A 20,722-nucleotide genomic window follows, 5' to 3' on the forward strand; every position below is an offset into this window, starting at 1 on the left:
TCACATTCACACCTACAGCCAATTTAGAGCCATGAGGTGACCTCAACCTCAACAATCGCTACAGAGACACTAATAAAAATAAAACCAAAGATCTCTACATCCCTCCCAAGATTCATGCATGATACAGTCAAACCAAACGTTACATTCAAACAGCACAGAAAAGGAACAACAACAACATAGAAAACAATTTCCCATGTTTTTAACCTTTTGTACCTGCCATCCACGGGATTTGGAAAACACAGATTAAATTGATTAATTCAAATGAGGAGAAAGGGTTTCATCAATAAAGAGGACAGGTAGCATTTAGAGGGCATAACAAATGATGCAAAGTAAACCAGCTGAAGGTCTTAGTTAAGAACTGTTGCAGCTTTGCATTTAAATTTTCACTAATGATTGTGTTATTTCAATATGTGTATGTGCACCCAGAAGTTGTACTCATAAAAAGCTGGAAGAGATCTCCTCAAAATTTTAGGCTTTTCCCCTTCATAACGAACCTCAAATTGATGAAATTATGATCAGTGCATTCGAAAAACGCTTCTGGGAACTGAATCCAAGTTATTGAATCACGTTTTCACACTAGTAAGTACTGTGATTGTGCTCTTTGGGCTTTTGTTTAATCACATGTGACAAATGGCAAGTTAAAACACAGTGGAAGCCAACAAATTATCATTTACACGTGCAATCATTTATTCTCAATATGGCTCAAGAAAATTAATTCTGTTAAGACTTTTTATTATCAATATTTTTGTTGCTTTAATTTGAAACAATTAGACCCAGTTGTGACCCTAAAGTGGATAAGCAGAATAAAATGGATCAGTAGATATAGAACTTGCCTCACTAATCTGGTTCAATTTATATTTTTAAGCAGAAGTGGATGAAAATATACAATGAAGTGGAAAGAAAATCGATGTAGTCGATATTTAGAAAAGAAACACAGAAACTTTGCCCCTTTCCTCGTTGGTTTGTCTTTTGTCTTCTTTATTTTTATTTTGAACTTCCTGTTGATCTTCAACAAGCAAATGTGACTCAAAAACAAAGACAAAACCTTTTTTTGCAGGTCTTCTTTTTATTTATACAGTTACAACACACCAGATGACAAATCTGCATGAACTCTCTCAACACTGTATCCACTAAAGACAGACATAAAACCAGTTTTTCATTAGTTTTTTGTTGTTGTTGTTGTTGTTGTTGTTTTTTAATGTTCTCCCTGTAAAAGTGCAGATGTCCCTCATTTATCAGTGGATCAACTTATAAATGTGTCTTTTACAATTTCCACTCTTTTTCCTATTCCACAGTGTTCCTACTTGCTGTAGTTTGCTTCTTAGTATACTGCAGTGGTTAGTGAAGCATCAAACACAATGTAAGTGAAGTCATTTTTAGGACTAAATAATGTTAATTCAAAACATCATATAAGTCATTTGTGTAGCTTGCATGTGGTACGTTTGGTGAACTTCTGATTAGTTTTAGAAACACAGAAACAAAAACAAAAAATCGTCAAACTTTTCTTTCCTTTGACGCCGTCACTACCCATTGCTGTTAAATCTTTGGCCACATGGTGGCAGCAAATGCTAATGTTGGTTGTTATGTTGCCTTTATTCCGAGCAAAGTTAAGATGGAGATAGTGCTGCAAAGGAGAAGAATGACTAATCACGTGATTTCTGCTGCTGTCTTATTGAACGAACCAGTGAATGACAGTGATTATTTAAGAAATAAACTTGCCTCAGAGTGTATAAAAAATCACATTGATGTTTAAATCAGTTAAAGTAAACATTCTTCAGTTAATGGCATATAAAATGTGTCTTTGCCTGCATGGCTTGGACCCTGTCCTCCCAGGCTTTGATGGCTCGCTCCAATTGCAGATTCATTCCCTTCTGTTTATTGAAGCTAAACATACAACTTAACTAAAGCACAATAATAAAACCCACACAGACATCAGTAGAAGCACAGCACACATTAATAAATATACTGATCTGAATATTATAGAGAATAAAGATCTTCTGCTACCCCCCTCCCCTTCCCCTTCAGAGTGATATTTATGTTAAGCTTTGGTCCAGTTCACTGAGTGAGAGATTTGACATGCCATCAAGCTATATGTTGTCGTGTTTATGATAAATCCTTTCCTGGTTTTTTTTCTAATTATTGTTCTTTATGTATTATTATTAACCCTTTAATAATTGTATGGTCCATTCTGGTCAACCTCATCTGTGTTGTATTAGTCACACTCAGTGTGTGTGTATACACTTGCAGTTGCTCATGTTCAAGTTGCCAGATTTTCTTGTTCAGTCAAGTCTTCCTGGAATTTTCTCGCATCCTTTGTGTTTAATTGTTGACTTCCGTGTGTGTGTGTGTGTGTGTGTGACCTTTTGGGCTGTTTTATGGACTTAGTCTTTTGCCTGTGCCCTCCTGGTTTAGTTTACTCTTGCTGACTGATCACACTTGTATGACCTCTGCCTGTCTGGATTACAGATTTGGGTTTTACTTTGCCTCTGTGTGTCCTCCCCCTGTTGAAGTCTTGTACATCGGCTTGTGCAGTTTACTCCACAACACCCTGTTTCATGTGCTCTTCATAGGTTGTGCATTTGAAGTGTAGGCCAGAGGTACATGTTAGGAGCTTTGAAATAAATGCAGTGAAGCGAAAAGTGCAATATTTCACTTTGACATGGAAGAAAAAAGGGATCTCAAAACTGAATATTTAACTGAAATATTTAAGCCCTCTCCATGTATTCTTTATTTGTATGCATCTCATCCTAAACTGTCTGATTAAAAAAAATAAAATAAACTTCAGTTTATGAAACCCAAGCAATAACTGCTGAAGCAACAAAGCTTATCTAATAAAATATGTTAAAACAAAAAAGCACATATCCTCTTGGTTACCAAAACTCTAAAATATAGTATCAGCTATACAAACTGACACCTGGCAAATAGCATTTACCAATCAAATTAGGACTTTCCGGTAGCATGAAGTTTACCAAAAGATCTAACTAGTAGATCATAATGTCAAAAAAGGAGAGGTTAATAAATAAGTTTCTGCATCTCTGAGACTAATCAGATTAGAGACCCATCTTCAAATGCAGAAGCCTCGCAACAGCAGTGAGCCTTCCTAGTAGTGGCTGCCCTCTCAGGTTTTGCCAAACAGCACCTGGGTGACAGGAATTCCCAGAAGACCAGAGGAACTTCAGGCCTTTCTCTTATCAATAAAGTTCAATATTCTACTGTCTGAAAGACACTGGGCAAACATGGCCTCCATGGGAGTGTGCCAAAGTAAATCACTGCCAACCCAGAGGAAGATTAAGCTTCATTTGGATTTTGCTACAGTTCACTTTAATATACCTAAGACCTTTTGAGAGAATGCTTAAGTGACTGGAAGACAGGGGATCATTAGAGCTGACAAACTAAATAGAGAATACAACAAAACGGCCATTATACTTTCAGTCATGCATGGAGGTGGCAGAGTAATGCTGTGGGACAGCTTTGCAGCTTCAAGGTCGGGGGGCTTGCCACAATTGAGAGAAACATTAATTCCAGCGTCTGACAGAAAATCCTGAAGGAGAACATCAGGTCACCGGTCTGAGCTGGAGCTCAGGTTCAGCTGCATTATGCAGCAAGACAAGTCATTCCTAAGATCTGACAGTTTAGTAAGAGATGCACACACAGACACACATACACAAAAAAATTGGGATGGGGTTCAATACCTTTTTCGTGCCATTGTACCTGTTCATCCATATTCATCCTGACATAACACCTACTCCAAAATGTCAAAGTCAATTTCTGGAAGGAGATGGAAACCTGATACTGCAGACATGCTGTAGTAATAATGTCTGTGTAGATCCTGCCCATGGCAAAATCTCAGATGGGTTTTGGATCAAATCCAAAATTCTGCTAAGTTTTGTGGCCAAATATTTTAACTGTTTTTTTTTGTTTTTTTGAATAATTCATGGAAACAGGACTAAATCCTGCCTTCCTCTAAAAAGACAGATGAAAGGACTGAATATATTTACAATAGTTTCCACTGGTAATAACAACAAAAGGTCAGGTTTTGTAATTTTGTATGTCTAATGCAGGAATATTTTTCAAATTTCAAGACTGAGTCTCATTAACTGTTCCTCAAAACTCATCACTTTCCTTGTTTTCTGCATATTTTCTGCAGTATTGACAGATTTGTTATCACTCAACCAGTCACTGTACATTAACTCTGTGCCGTCAGTGTTTTCTGCGTATGCGTGCGAGTGAAATGAAAAAGAAAGACCCGAACCGTGTTGATTTTTATTTCAAAAGATGACCAGATGAAAAAACGAGAAAAATGATAACAACATAATTAACATTGAGTGGACATAACTGTTCCAAATGTACACTTTATTTTAAACAAAAGTACAAAAACAAACATCAGATATTTACAATACTTGCATGGCAATGTTCACTTTCTTTGGTCAATCTTCCAATCAGATGGTTTTACACAAGGTAGGCAACAAACAGCAGCTTGGAGGTCTGAGATTCTCACATGCTGAATATATTATTCAACCAGACACAGAGCAAACTACCGATGACTCAGAACTTAATGACATTTTTTGTAGAGTCTGCAAGCAATTTATCAGTGGTTTAAATCCGAGACATGAGTTATGTGACCATTATTGAATGCGCCTACCAGGATATTTTAGTCTTGTACAATATAAATAGCAAAAAGGAAAAGTAAAATCACGTACGTCACAACTACATCCTGGCCTCGTTGCTTTTTCAAATTCATTAAATGCTCTTAAGGGACCAAAACCGTGACATGTACAGCTGCAGGTATTCCATCGTATTCTACACAAACTCGACATGAAACATGAACCCTAGTGCACATCACAAACTTAAGCTGTTACAGGTAGATTTTTAAAAGAAGGCAAACATATCGTAAAGGCTACTTTAAGACAAACATCCCGCTCACTGGGTGTCTTTGATTACAGAAGTATGCCACAGCTACAGAATGAACACTCGTACCTCAACACTGATGGAGCACAAACTCATAGAGGAGTTACATAAAAACAACCTTTTCCTTACTACTATTTTTTTTAAAGAAAAGCATGAAAGTGAACTTTATGTTGCTTTCATGCAAAAACAAAAAACACGTGTGCAGCCAAACTACAGCCAATAAAAGAAGGTTTAAACTGTGCTATACATTCTCCCAATAATCTACCTGCTTGTGTCGTTAGGTGGCTACGCTGAATGTAAAGAACGTTGGCGAAAAGACGAGGCAAAATTAATTTTCTCCCCTGGTTACACACAATCAAATAATAATAATAATAATTAAAAAACACCTTTGTGAAACATCATGTCCTTGCTGATATACAACATCTAAAACTAATGCTAATACCCTTAGCCCTTTCAGGATTTTATCAATTTCTCAGCTTTTTTTTTTTTTTTACCTGAATGAACAAACTGAAATAATGATAGAAGTGAATGGATTTATGACCTTGATGTCAAAGGCAGAGGTTGTTTGAGTGTGATGAGGTGAAATAACAAAAAACAAAGCAGAAAAAAACCAAACTATGGCAGTAATGTCCCTTGGTCCCTGCTATGTCCCGAGGGCCGAAAAAGTCGAACACAGACTAACGCTGGCCTACACATCCTTACATCAAAGGCAACTGGTCTAGTAGTGATTTTGCATTTTCTCAGCTTTCCAATTTCCATTCTAACAAACATGAATCCTAATAGTAGACAGGTTTACACATGTATCAGTAGTGCAGACAGGCTATGTATATCACATACAGTATCCATTCTTTTTTTTTTCTTTTTCTTTTTTTTTAGGAATGGGAGGAGTGAGGGGTTGATGGGCTTGGGGAGATGTTTGGATATGCTTTTTTTGTTTGTTTTTAGTAAAATTCTCCCTGAAACCAAATCCAAACGGTCTTCATCCCAGTGTACACTCTTTCCCCCCCCTCCCTCCCTAAAGACAGAGGTGAAGAGAAATGTGCAAAAGTTCCACGTTCTCACTGGAAGGGAAAGATTAAAAATGTCTTATTAATTTTTTTGCACAACTTTTTACGTCAAACTCTTTATGTGCATGGTGGAAATGTCTTGCTCTACCTTTCGCATCGCCGCTGTTTCTTTACACCTCAGCTTTTTGGCTGTTTTCCTCCACTTTCTCCTCCAGCTTTTTCTCCTCCTCGGAGGACCCGCACTCCTTCTCGCCGGTCTTCCAGCTTCCTTGCCTGTTTCGATTAAAACAGTCGTTTATTAATCGGTCCTTGCATGATGATATGACGGTGTGACTGCTTACTACACGTGTGCAGAACTCACGGTATAAACTGCCCACTTAGGCTAAAGGGAAGCTATCCATCTACAGCTGCTGTGTACTTACACTATAGTTCACAATCAATCAAGAGCAAACTCCTTTAATTTGGCAAATGGAAGACTGATTAGCAAGCAAAATGGAGCACTGCCCAGGTACCCAAGCCCTTAATAGTCCTTAAAAGCCTACATTAACCGCAATGATTTTTTTATTTATTTTACCATGTATTTTAATTTGTTAATTCATTTGAAGGAACTGCCAAAAGTAAGATTAGAAGATCAATACTACCCGTATACAAGGTTAGAATAGGATGAATAGTGAAACGGCGAGTCTGGCTGTGTCCAAACTCTAGTTGTACAAAAATACTTGACCACATCTCCTAATCTTTTAATTCAAGTGTTTATGTTCTACAGGTATATGAAACAGAGCACCTGTCCAATATGTCTTTATAAATATTTGTAAAGGAATTCAAGGAGCTTGTTATAAAGATCTCACTGAAGTTTAGTGTGCTTATGTGATAGTATAACACAAGTTGCACCAACGTTGTGAAATCTCTTCCTCCTGGATATTCCACAATCATCTGCAAGTGTTATTATTGCAAAGTGGAAGCATTTAGAAACCACAGCTACTCAGTGCAGTCGCTGAGTGCTGAGGCGCCTGGTGCGTGAAAGCCGACAACGCTCCGGTGACTCAATAGTCTCAAACCTCGTCTGGCTTGTAAACTAAATTTCCACATTAGCCACTTGTTTCCGTCTCTTTGAGTGTTAATGTTAAGTCCAACTTTATATTTACTGCACAGATCTGAGAGCGACATCAGTTTTCTTGTAACTCTCAGCTATGGCTAATTGGAAAATTTACTCAAGTACATCAACAGCTGAATAAATTACTGCTTCTATTAACTGGTCTTGGATGAAAATTACATTTTGAGTTAATTGCTTTTATTTTAGTATCCTCATATGGTCCGTATCTCATATTTTAAAACAGAGCATTTAATCAAATATCCATTTGTTTATAAACTAAAAACCTCATGCCAAACAGTGTTATTCCAGCAGTAGAGAACTGCTTTTTGAATTATACATGTTGTTGGCAAGAGGAGTTCATATCAGAAGCTACATTAGGTATGCCTGTTCAGTTTCTTGTTAATACAAATATTTAATCAACCAATCACATGGCAGCAAGTCTATGTATTTAGGCATGTAGACATGGCTGCTGAAGTCCAAACCGGGCATCAGAATAGGGAAGGTGATTTAAAAGTGACTTTGCGCGTGGCTCGGTTGTTGATGCCAGATGGTCTGATTTCACAAACTGCTGATCTGCTAAGGTTTTCCCAAATTTGAAAAAAAAAAAAAAAAAAAAATCTCCAGTTATGTGCAGTTCTTTGAGCAAAAACGTCCTGGTGATGCCAGAGGTCAGAGGAAAACGGTCAGGCTACTTCAAGCTGATAAGAAGACAACAGTAACTCAAATAACCAGTTCTTACAACCAAGGCATGCAGGAGCGCATCTCTCAATTAACAAAATGCCTAATGTAGAAGCAGATGGGCAACAGCAGCAGGAGACCACGCTGGATGCCATTCAAGTCAGCTAAGATCAGGAACCTGAGGCTATAGTTTGTAAACTCTCACCAAAATTGGAAAACAACAACCCGATGATTGGAAAAAATGTTTCCTCCTCTGATGAGTCTCAATTCCTGCTGCGCCGTTCAGATGGTTACGGTCTGAATTTGGCATAAATAACACCAGAGCATTGATTCATCCTGCCCTGTTAAATGGCTCAGGCTGCTGGTGGAGGGTTAATGATGTGGGAGATATTTTTCCTGGCACACCTTGGCAGAACCTACATGGTGCTGTCATGTCGATATAGACTAAAACCTCAGAGGAATGTTTCCTGTTAAGAATTAAGGCAGTTCTGAAGGCAAAGGAGGGCGTCCAGTACTATTAAGGTGTACCTAACAAGTCGTTATGCGCATAATTACTTTCTGCTACATGAATACTACATATACCTGCATGTAAAGTGCAGGTATGCAATGTTTTTGAATCTAAATAAAATATGTTTAACTGGAAATAGAAAAGGACGTTTTAGCAAATCAGAATAACCACGATGCATGAACATAGCAATCTCATGTTCATTTTATCTTGTTGGGTTACTGGTGAATTTTATGAACACTTTTATGTAGCAGCTTTTGTTTAAATGTGCTTCTTACTTGGATTTCTTCGAGTAAACCCAGTATGCCAGTCCTATAACCAAAGTGGCGATGAGGAGACCCACTATAACACCAACCACCAATCTGGTTTGGTCGCTGTCTTCCGACTGATCTGTAGAGAAAGACAAAACAGAAATATCAGAGGCGTGAGTGTCATGTTTCTGTATGCTGCTCCAGTCTGGACAGAAAAAAAAATACTCTGGTGTGCATTAAATGCATTGATGAATGGACACATCCGCACTGTGCATGATTATGACTCATTGATTTGAATGTTAATGGGAGCAGTCCCCACTTTAATCTCGTCAATGGGACTATGAACAATGTTGGCATCTTGTCAGGATGCTGGTAGCTCCATTCCTCCTACTGCTTCACAACTATATTTATTTAAAAGAAGCGCACTGTCTAAACATTGTTTTTTCTGCTCTACAGTCCAAGGTGACACTAAAGATAAATATTTGATAAAGAGCCGTCTTTTAGTGAGCAACATTCGATTCCCCCATAGACTTTCGTCAACCCACTTTCTACTGTTTCTTTACAAGAAGGAAGACCGCGCCAACTTACCTTGTTTATCCATTCTCACCTCCTCAATTACTGAAATCAGATATGAAATAACATTAACGTCCAACCGAAATGAAGGGGGGGGGGAAAAAAAACAAAACAAAAAAGCAAGCTTGAAAAATTACTACTCTACATCTACTCGACTTTGCATGCAAGAGGTTCCAAGAGGGAACAGATTAAATCCAGCATCCCAACATACACCCACTGAGCGAGGGGGGGGGGGAGAGAAAAGAACGATGTGGAAATGCCATCCCAAACACACAGGAATGAGGAGGCAAGAGAGAACAAATGGTGATATAAACACACTTGGATACCGTCAGACAAGAGTGTGGACTAAGTGCTAAGTGCATGCACTAATTACAGTTAGACAGTGATGGTGAGAGTAAAAAGGCTGGACTTTAATAGACAACTACCACCAATACATAAAGTTCTTGAAAGACGTACTAGTGTTTGTGTATGTTTGATACATTGTGTATTTAACAGTGTTTTTTTCCTGCTTACTCATCAGTGGACTATAAATCCTAAAATAACAACTGATTTTAACTAATTGCCCTTATGGCCACCAAATTGGTGTGCAACGACGTGACTCCACACACGCTACAGACAATCCCAAACTGGGTGGATTTACCCTGGTGTACATACCTGCTACAATATTGTCGTTTTGTCAAAGCATGTAAACATGATGCCAAGTTAACATGCAGATGGAAAGAGTTAGTAAGAACAGTAGGAAAACACTTAGGAAGGCAGATTAGTGACTTCATGAAAGAAAAATGAAGCCGACAGAGGTAAAAGGACCAAATTATGACTTTGTACTTACAAGAGGACACATTTATAGCTCTGGAATCATTGCCAAGACTATTGGTCACTGTACAGTGGACAGTTAGATTTGCAGAGGGCACAACTTTGATCTTGTGTGTAATCTTTCCATTGACGAAAGGACTTTCACCAAGCTGAGTAACGAGAGAGAGAGAGAGAAGAAACAAATGTTAATAGTTGCACATCTGATCCGGATGATTTGAAGAAGATTTGCACCATGAGGGGGCGATGTTGGACCAGTAAGTGAGTCAGTCCTTGCATGACAAAGAAACAGCGTGTGTGCCTCTGGGATATAGACTCCTGAGTCTCAGAGGAAAACCCCAGACACAAAGACAAACTGCCAACACCCTTTGCACATCCTCCGCATATACAAAAGGATGTTGCATTCTTGTAAATACTTATTACTGATCCCGTATTCAAGTCTTCACATTTTTCTGAATGGGGGGCGGTGGGATTAAATTGCTGAAATGTGTTACTTTCAAAATGCATTTTTATTTCCTGACAGAGTTCCGTGTATTTTTTTTTTTTTGGAGTAAATTAAAGATTTTAAGGTTCCTCTCGTGGTTAGACAATGACTGAAAGGGCTGAGGAGAACTGCAACCATCCTGCGCACACCCCCAGGTTTATGTGTAATTCACACAGCTTCACTGAGTGACTCTGCTATCAGTGCGCACACAGGTAGACTGTGGAAACAAAAGAAGAAGAAAAAAAGAGGCTCCATTTAAAAAACAGACAATTTTTGTTCTCGTGACAGGCTGCTGGAAAATACTGTTTGAGCCTCGGGGAAAATGAAGAAATGTACTCTTTCGAAACACTGACCACAACAGCCTGGACCAGATAAGTTCACAAGTGTGACAGCTGGGGAAAATACTAACAGTGCAAACTGCCATGCACAAAACAGGGGGTATTCATTCACTGTGCAGCAAAAAGGGAAAAAGTAAAGAAAAGCAAGAGCTGTCTCTGGACAAAGACAATAGTAGGAGGCTTAAGCACACAGCCTCTGTTTAGCCACACCTTCACATTTCTGCTGGTGATACACTGAGGTTCGCTGTAAGACAAATGCCACTATGTTTTAAGCTCATGCAACTCTATTGATGTTTTTATTCCATATTCACAACCATCTGCTCCCTATCAGGCTCTTAATGAAGCCGAAAGTGGACCTAAATTCTCCTTATAAACCATCTATTGGCTACTTTGTAGAGGACATTCAGACGTTGTAATCTAAAGACGTCAATGAAATAGTTACTGCAGCACAAACCTGTTGCCATCTTATATAGGAGGACCACTGTGAGGATGAATTTCTATGACAACCAGTATTGATTCACCAACAAAGGAGTAATGCTTTCAAGGGAAAATAGGACAGAAACACTCAAAGCATTCTGAATGATTTTATATGGCTTGAAAACCTCACTGCAGTCTCAAGAGTGTCTCGAGGTGGAGGAGGGCGGGGTGTGGAGGTCATTTGTTAAAGCCGATACCCATCTTGTTATTTTAACAAATAAATTGCTACACCCAACTGCGACTGAAAACAGGCGCGTTAACAAGCACATGGGGGGAAACTTTTTCCGTAAGTGCCACTGAGAAATCGCCTTGTCATGACTGGTTTCCAACTACCCTGGATGGCAATGATGATGAATTCTGTTGTCCTGTGACTGAAATTAGACGTCACCCTGTAGCAGTTTCATATACAGGTACAGATACAATAGTCATCTTCACTGCTGTTATTACTGTGGTTATCTACTAATTGGAAGGTTGGCGGTTCGATCCCTGGCTGGCCCTGGCCAAGTATCCTTGGGCAAAATACTAACCCCAAGTTGCTCTCTGATGCATCCATCCATGTGAATGTTTAATAGAAAAGCACTTAATAGAAAAGCGCTATATAAGAACTCATCCACTTGAGTGATTTCAGTATTAAAATTATAATCTCATGATAAATTAAACAAACAAAACAAGTTGATGTTTTTGGGGGAATAGTCTGTACAGGCATTTAAATGAGCTTTTCTTATATGGTAGTTTTATTATTTGTGGTGGAGTTCACCATGGATATGATTCTGACAGGCACCCACTTTTAGACTCAAAAGTAATTGGACAATTGAACGATGAGCAGTTTCACAGCTAAATGAGACCCATTCCCTTGTTATTCCATGACAAATTAAGCAGACGAAAGATCTGGGGATGATTCCAAGTGTTGCATTTCCTAAGTTTCCCCTGGCAGTCTCTAAATGCGGTCCAAAGAGATGAAAAAAAACCCCAAAACATACCTATCAGAGCGATAGCAAAAACTTTACAAGTGTCAAACTCAACAGTCGGCTACATTCTTAAAACAAGAAGGAATCATAGATTCCTTCTCAGAAGCTCAGAAGCTAACTAAAGTGGATGAATGCAAAGTCTTTCCTTGTTTAAAAAAAGCTTTCTCAACTTCATAACCAAGTCAAGAACACTCTCAAGAATGACTTGTAGCCACCCAACAAGCAAAATGTTTGGTTTTCTACTAAAAAGAAGCCCTGAATTTGCAATGTGCTGACAGCAGCTATGCTCGCACTGTGTAAAAACAAACACATCTCGCTCACGACCCTGGTGTAGATTCCATAAACAAGTTTACCTTGAGTACCAGAAGGTACATTGATATTTTCACCATTTCACAAGATTTGATTTTGTTAACGGTATACATCGATCCCGAAGGACCTGCTTTTAGCTGTGTTCAAATTCACAGAATCTTGTGAAGCCTCTGAGATGTATGTCATCACCATCCACAGAGCAATCTTCGCCATAACAGAAGCAATAACTGCCTGCATTTATCTTGGGGAAAAAACACTTGTAGTTTGTTCTGATGGGACAATAAACTGAAGACTTCACACAACTGTAAGCGTGGCGCTAATGCACGTTTTCTAATACCGGTAATACAGTATTTTTCCTTTCATGGCTCTTTAAGTCTGACACAGTTTTTTTTCTGAGGATTTTCTTTTGTGCCAGCACTAGGGATGGGTATCGAAAACCGGTTGGAAGTGTTTGCCAAACGATTCTCTTATCGATTCCAGTCGCCCCGAATGACGTCACCACGTTGCGGAGCGTCATTTACCTGGCAGGGCGCCTAAGCAGCTCAAACGCTCAAAAGTTTGGCAACTTGCAGTACTTGCAAAGTAGATATTTCATTTAAGGGAGGAAACGCTACGAATATGCAAAAGCATTTGCTCACAAAACACACGATGACCTTAAATGAATGTCGTGTTTTTAATTCCGCTCCGGACTCGTGAATCTCAACCCAGCAGCAGCGGTAACGTTTGCACGTCCTCTCCCGTTAATGTGGCAGGTAAATAATCAACTAACAGTGCATATTATGTTAGCGCGATCTGCCTTATTACAAAACCTGCCATTACTGTGCATTTAGGTGACCATGATGAGAGAGACAGAGTCTGGTTGGCTCAGATGCTGGCAGTTCTCACTGCAGTCTACCGGTAGCGTCTCCTTTCAGGCCAGGATAGACGAATGTCACCGAGCAGTGACTAAGTTTGTGATAAAACGCTTGCACCCATTTGCCACAGCAGATGATTTTCGGTAAGTGAATGTGTTTAATTGCAGGCAGGGACATTACTAGATATTCTTGTGTAATTGCTACAGAATAATTTATGTTATACTTTGTTATTGCTACAGAAGAATATTTATTTTATCATTTTACATTTACAATTTTTTTTCCTGGGGACCCTGTGACACCCCATTGGCTATGGATCTCTTAAGATCTCCCTGCTGGGTTTGTAAGGCCATGTTACTCCTAAATTTCTATCTTGTTCAAAGAGAAGATATAAAACAAAGTTCTAAGCTAATCGACCTTAGTGTTCTCCTTTTTTAAAAAGAATCAATAAGAGAATCGATAAAGAATCGAATCGTTAAACAGAATCGAAAATGGAATCGTAATCGAGAAAATCTTATCAATACCATCCCTAGCCAGCACAGGAGGAGCGAACACATAAAACAAATCTTTTATGTACTGTTAGGAAGAATTAATAGATATGACCTTCAGAAACTGCAACAATTATCCAAGGATAAATTTCCTGCAATTCTGATAATAGGTAAACTTCCAAGCACGTAAAGGGTACATACCACGGTGCCATTAATGCTCCAGGAAACAGCTGGCTTTGGAGAGCCTTCAGCCTCACAAGTCAAGACTTTATGTTGGCCGTCATTACTGCGATTTTTGAACAGGCTCTTTACAACTGCAGGACCTGTAAGGAAACACGTGTTATAAAGCTCGATTTATCGTGGTTTAATCCGATCCACCGGCACATCTAAATATGACTGAGGAAAGGAATTTCTTAGAGAAATCATTTTATATTCGCTGTCCTGCCAAGAGTTAGATGAGCAGATGAATACCACTCTCATGTCCCTATGAGTCTAGAGTCATTAGCCATTTGGCTGAAAACTAGAAGTAAAGAAAATCAGCGAGCCAGTCCAAAGGAAAATAATCCCACTAGTGCCTCCAAAAATCAGCAATTAGCATGCTCTGTCTTGTTTATTTTTCAAAATTTGTACAGAAAATAAAGTGTAAAAACAAGATGTAGCTGCGAGTAACCATCTGGAGTCTGATTAAACTGTTAAAATAACTTTTTTAACCACTGATTTTTATATGAATTAAAAAACAACAACGCATATTTAATTAATGCGTTAGCTTTAAGCTGATAGTTTTTACCCTTAGACAAAGTCAGGCTGTTCCATCCATTCTTAAACTTCACAAACTGCCTGTTGGCTGCATACCTTAACTAACTTCAAATATGAGACAGAGTGGTACCAGTTTTCTCTCCCTGCGTAAGACTTTTCTTCAAACCCTTACCTTCGACAGTAAGATCAAAAGAAGCTGTCCGGGTGATGTGTCCAACTGTCACCGTCCACTCATAGCGACCAGAGTCCGAGTAACCGAGCTTGGTAAAGTTGGGCTGTTTGCCCAGTTTAGCATTATTCTGAAATAAATCCAAGAGAATATCGGCGCTGTCAATAACAAGCACAAACCCCAATGATTGGAGCTTTGTTATATAAAAGATCGCTTCTACCTTTGTCCAGGAGACCTCTGCCTTTCCGGAAGAATCAATCTGAAGACTCAGATTCAAGGCTTCGCCAGCGCGCTTGACAATATTCCCAGAGGGGCTTAAATTGATGTCTAAGTCTGAAAAGAGGAGAGGATGGCAGAAAGATGGTTCAGAGGCCTGTTAAGGGTCAAAACATTTCTGTTGTTAACCATATAACTCTGCACTTGGCTCACAGCCCTGCAGATGCAGCTTATTAGAAGCAGTGCGGCTGACACAACAATTTCTCCCCAAATCAGAAGAAGACAGTCTTGCAAAGAGAGATATTAGGACTTTCATAACAAATAAGACTGCAGGGAGAAAAGATAATTATTTGGATACAAATGCAGATGTGTGGGGTAAAATTGCAGTAATTTCTACTTCTAGAGAAATGATTATTTTTGTCTTCTTACAGGTGACGGTGATGTTCCTGGTCGCTTCCATGGACGTGTCATCAGTTAGGGAGCATTTGTATTCACCGGTGGCGTCGCGTGAGACATTCGCGATGGTGTAGGTATCCGTGTTTTCCACGGTCACCAGCTCCCCCTGCAAAAACAGTGAAAACAGCAACATTTCATTTACGTTGCTGAGGATAAAAGACTGAATAAATACATTTTAGATGAAGTAAGCACTAGTTTGGATGAACAGAAGGAATTTCAAAGCTTTTAATGAGATACCTTAAGGTGAAAGTTAAAGCTGGTAGGAGCTGGGTTACCATCTGCCACACACTTCAAAGTCAAGTTGTCTCCCTCTTTAAGCTCTTTCTGAGGACTGACCTCAAGCATGATGTTCTCCGTGGAGTCTGTGCAGAAAACAGGAGCAAGAAAGTCAGAGGGGCGAGGGTGGAGGGTGTAACAAGTGGAGCGTGCTCCCCAACCAGCTGAATGCAATGGGGACTGCACTCATCCACTGTGTCAGCACGCTACAGAGAACTCTAACTTTGTGCCTCACTATTGGTTATGACCAACTTCAAAATGCAGCAGAGGAGGTGGTTGAATTGCAGTCATAATCTGAGGCACTCAACCAAACAATCCTTTCAAAGCTCAATGTTTCTGCTCCATCTAAGGCAAACTCTTTCAAGAATTTCTTGAAAGAAAATGTTCCAGCACTGATAAGTTCTACTCTGGGCCGTGTTGAGCAGGCAACTTCAATATTTAATGCTGCACTCGGTATAAATCTCAGAATCCACACCTCATTTTTCAACTTTCACCATCAAAAGGTGCCGTTACCCGTGTCTGTCTCGACTGGAAGTGAGAGAATTATAGAAAAAAAAATGTTAATGCACTCGCAAAAACCACAGGCACCGTCTGATTACAGTTGTAAAACGTCTCTTGGTCTTCTCGTGGATCACGAGTTGCTGCTGTGTTACACGTGTGATGTGCAAGAAGCTTGACTTCAATTAAAAAGGGACACTTTTATTCTCTTTCACTCCATTTTGAAATTCTTGTCATGCCATATTAAATAAGCTGTTTTCTCACCAAAAAGCAACATTTCATCAACAGCAAAGTTTCATCGACGGAAACATACTTTAATTATTGATGTTCTAGAAAAGAAAACAGCATCAGTGATTCATTTGTGTCAATACTTAAAAAATGTGAATAAAACATGTTTGTAATTCTCATCGCGGTGGAGGAAACACAGACGTCAGTGAGGAGAATATTAAACGAAACAACCTGAAATAAAACCGTGTAGCCAGAGAGAGAAAAAACGCCCAGTTCTATGTCCTCTTTAAAACTTTATATACATTCACACAGCACCTTCTTCCTTCAAGCTTGCACCAAATCACAGTACTGCATAAAGGTCCACCTTTCTTTGTGTTCTGCTAGAAAAACGGCAAATAAGGGCAGCGATTTATTAAAACTTGCAAAACTGAATAGCCACGATTGTGGCTCAAGAGTTGGGAGTTCGCCTTGTAATCGGAAGGTTGCCGGTTCGAGCCCCGGCTTGGACAGTCTCGGTCGTTGTGTCCTTGGGCAAGACACTTCACCCGTTGCCTACTGGTGGTGGTCAGAGGGCCCGGTGGCGCCAGTGTCCGGCAGCCTCGCCTCTGTCAGTGCGCCCCAGGGTGGCTGTGGCTACAATGTAGCTTGCTATCGCCAGTGTGTGAATGTGTGTGTGAATGGGTGGATGACTGGATATGTAAAGCGCTTTGGGGTCCTTAGGGACTAGTAAAGCGCTATATAAATACAGGCCATTTACTTAGGCCAAAAACAGAGTTTGTACAATACTAATGAGCTTAAAAGTCACCAATTGCTACGGCCACCTTTATTCTTCAACATAGCCTGAAATCTCAAGGTAAGCTTTCTTCTAATTTCTTTAAATAGTCTTCAGGAATAGCTCATGAATGACATTCAAAGGTCGTCTTTGGATGTTGGCTGCCTTTTGTTCCGTTCTCTGTCAAGATGATCCAACACTGCTTCAATGATGTTGAAGTCCGGAGAATCTGGGGAGGCCAATCCATGATGGATAGTGTGTGTTTTTCTATCCAGGTATGGTTTTACTGCATTGGCGGTGTGTTTGAGATCCACTGTGTTTTACAGATGGCTCCTGACCTTCTCTGTACACACTGACAATGATTTGAACCAAACATTTTAAATTGATTCATTAGATCTTTTGCCGCTGATTTCGGTTTTCTTCTTTAATTTGGCACACCTCTGCTTTTTCTCTCTGTTTCCCTTCCTTAAGAATGACTTGACCGAAGAGCCAGACATCTGTTTGGTCTCACATACTTGCCTGTTTCTTAAAGGCATGACTTTCATACACTGTTCATCTGCTATAGATGGTTTTTTATGCCTGTTACCTCTCATTTTGGCTGCCACTTGTCCACTTTCCTCAAATTTTTTTAGGACACACTGCACACCAAGCCATTGTATACCAGGTTTCCAGCTAGTAGCTCTCTGGGTATTGCTCTGTTGGCACAATAATGCTTCAAATTCAAATTCAAATTTTATTTGTCACGTACACAGTCATACACAGTACGATATGTAGTGAAATGCTTGGACAACTGCTCGTGACCTAAAGAAAACAAAAAAGGAAAAGGCTATGAATAAGATAGGAAATAAATATGAAAAATTAAAAAGGGTAAATTTAACTAGGAAGGAATAAAATATAAATTAAGGTTAAAAATGAAATAACTGTACAACACAAATTAGAATGAAGGGTAAATTTAACTGGGAAGAATAAGATAAAATATATAAATTAAAGTTGAAAATAAAATAACTGTACAACAAAATACACAATACACAATATAGAACTATATAAGAATGTATGAAGAAATCTAAATATAAATAAATATATACACAATAACAGCAGCTGTACAAGTATTAACTGGAAATGAAGAATATAGTGACCAGTGTTGTGCAAAAACAAAGTCCAGAAAGTCCAGTGTGTGTGTAAGAACCATATGTGTGGGTCAGTACTGTGTGGTGGTGTGATTGAGAGACCGTATCGCCTGCGGGAAGAAGCTCCTCCTCAGTCTCTCTGTGTTGGTCTTCAGGGAGCGGAATCGCTTTCCTGACCTCAACAGAGAGAACAGTCTGTTGTTGGGATGGCTGAGGTCCTTCACGATCTTCCTGGCCTTGGTCCAGCACCGCCTGCTGTAGATTGAGTGCAGGTCAGGGAGCTCGGAGCGGATGGTGCGCTCAGCTGACCGCACAACCCTCTGTAGAGCTCGTCTGTCCTGCATGGTGCTGTTCCCGAACCAGGTTAAGATGTTTCCCGTCAGGATGCTCTCTATGGTGCACGAGTAAAAGTTCCTGAGCACCTTGGAGGGCAGTTGGAAGTCTCTCAAGCGTCTGAGGTGGTAGAGACGCTGACGGGCCTTTTTCACCACGGTGTTGATGTGACAGGACCATGACAGGTCCTGCGTGATGTGAACTCCGAGGTATTTGAAGCTGTCCACTCTCTCCACTGGGCACTCGTTGATGACGGGGGTCTGGTAGTTCCTCTCCTGCTTAGTGCTGAAGTCCACTATCAGCTCCTTTGTCTTACTGACGTTTAGAAGGAGGTTGTTCCTCTGGCACCAGTTCTCCAGATTCCTAATCTCCTTCAGGTAGGCCGTCTCGTTGTTATCAGAGATCAGGCCTACCACGACGGTGTCGTCAGCAAACTTGATGATGGTAGTGGAGCTGGTAGTGGCCACACAGTCATATGTGTACAAAGAGTACAGCAGGGGGCTCAGAACACACCCCTGGGGGGCTCCAGTGCTGAGAGTGGTGGAGGCTGAGACATGTCCGCCCATCCTTACTGCCTGTGGTCTGCCAGTTAGGAAGTTGGAGATCCACTGACACATAGATGAGCTGAGTCCCAGATGCTCCAGCTTGGTGGTGAGTGTGGAGGGAATTATGGTATTAAATGCAGAGCTGTAGTCTATGAAGAGCATTTTAACATAATTCCCCCTTCTAGTGTCCAAGTGAGTGAGTGATGTGTGGAGGAGATATGTCATTTTGTGTTATCTTTGGCATTTTTTGACTGAAAATGAGTGAACAAGCAACCCACTGCTTGTAATCAAAATACAGAATAATGGGGGGCAGCACGAGTCTGCACAGTACTGCATCCCAAATCTTTTTTCGCTGCTTACCTGTCTGGTCATAGCTGGTCATTAATTCCCAACCACAGCAGAGGGGAGAATTTTCATGGCTCTCCTTTCTTTGCATAGAGTGAAGGTCCTTGTTGTAAGTTAAGCTCCAGCGTTTTGACTCTATATAGTTTGTGTTATAGTATATTGTGGATAATTCACAGAGTTTTAAGCAGCATTATTATGTTGTGCCTTGGCTACAACAGCTTGCTACAAATATCTTTGCAACAGTTAGTTACAAATGAGGTGCTAAAACAATCCTCTGATACAGGCACATTGTATAGTTTTGTCCTGCTACAGGCAGTGGATTACTGAGACTTTCAAGCTGAAGTAGAATATTGTGGGTGTTTGAGTGGGTGTCGTTTTCAGGATATGGCATGTAGTTTAGACAGAGCGTAAACTTTCAGAGATTTCATGATGATCATCTTGCATTTTAAACCCTTTCTTTGAATTTACAGACAAAAAAACGAAATCAAAATAAAAGGTTTTAGACAAAGTACGCTCAACGACTCACAGGTAATAGTAAAGTTCATGGAAGAGGATTCCAGCGGTAGACCGTCAGCACGGCATTTGAACCTGGCGCCTGTGTCTTCCTTCATTGCAGAATACTCGAGTGTGGAGGTAGTGGTCGAGAGGCCGGTACTAGATTCTACCACAACAGAAACTTTGATGGAAATCCCTAGACAGAAAACAAACAAGCACTGTCTGAAAACTCTAACAAGGAAAAAAATGTGCAATGACCAAAACACTGCACACAGTCATGAGCCGCGCCGTCATGAGAGTGCAGCACAATTCATCACAGCAGAATAATTTACAGCAACTGTCCCTGTCAGAGAGAATAAAACCATCTGTGTATGCAATATTCATAAATGTCAAATATATTTTTTTAGAACTCAAAGACAACAAAAGGGATGGTGAACGCTCACCTTTCCCATCAGCCTCCAGAGGTTTATTGTTCTTGAACCATGTGATGTTTGCAGGTGGGTTGGCATCTTTTGCAACACAATTTCCAAGCTGCAAAGCAAAAAAAGGGAAAAAAAAGTGAGAAACAGGCAAGAAAAGCACTCAAAGGATGAATAAAAAAATGCATTTCATGACTATTTTTAAATGACCAAACATATGAGAAAATGAGCTTTTTGTTAATGCCACTCTGGTATTTGAGGACTAAACAGTTTTCCATGCAATAGACCATGAAATGCCTAAAGCATTTGTAAATCCCCTCAAATCCTTTGGGTCTTTTAATTGTAGC

At 39.9% G+C, this 20,722-nt stretch overlaps 1 protein-coding gene across 2 annotated transcripts in view; it reads right to left on the reverse strand.

Annotated features, from left to right (window-relative positions):
- Positions 1–4,332: 4,332 nt before the first annotated feature.
- alcamb (activated leukocyte cell adhesion molecule b) overlaps positions 4,333–20,722 on the reverse strand; it is a 50,151-nt gene continuing 33,761 nt past the window's right edge. The window contains exons 5-16 of one of the 2 annotated variants that reach the window (XM_085379525.1): positions 20,400–20,487; positions 19,988–20,152; positions 15,575–15,699; positions 15,311–15,443; positions 14,886–14,998; positions 14,669–14,795; positions 13,942–14,063; positions 9,845–9,977; positions 9,031–9,060; positions 8,470–8,581; positions 6,064–6,188; positions 4,333–5,969 (exon numbers count right to left, since the gene is read on the reverse strand). In XM_085379525.1, coding sequence (XP_085235651.1) covers positions 6,086–6,188; positions 8,470–8,581; positions 9,031–9,060; positions 9,845–9,977; positions 13,942–14,063; positions 14,669–14,795; positions 14,886–14,998; positions 15,311–15,443; positions 15,575–15,699; positions 19,988–20,152; positions 20,400–20,487 — 1,251 coding nt within the window. In that variant the 3' untranslated portion in view covers positions 4,333–5,969; positions 6,064–6,085. The remainder of the gene's footprint in view (positions 5,970–6,063; positions 6,189–8,469; positions 8,582–9,030; positions 9,061–9,844; positions 9,978–13,941; positions 14,064–14,668; positions 14,796–14,885; positions 14,999–15,310; positions 15,444–15,574; positions 15,700–19,987; positions 20,153–20,399; positions 20,488–20,722) is intronic. The other variant, XM_085379526.1, reaches the window with a different exon arrangement.

The sequence above is a fragment of the Rhamphochromis longiceps genome, linkage group LG14 (assembly GCF_057381845.1).
Source record: "Rhamphochromis longiceps isolate RC_006_pf linkage group LG14, R_longiceps_female_GT1.1, whole genome shotgun sequence".
NCBI lineage: Eukaryota > Metazoa > Chordata > Actinopteri > Cichliformes > Cichlidae > Rhamphochromis > Rhamphochromis longiceps.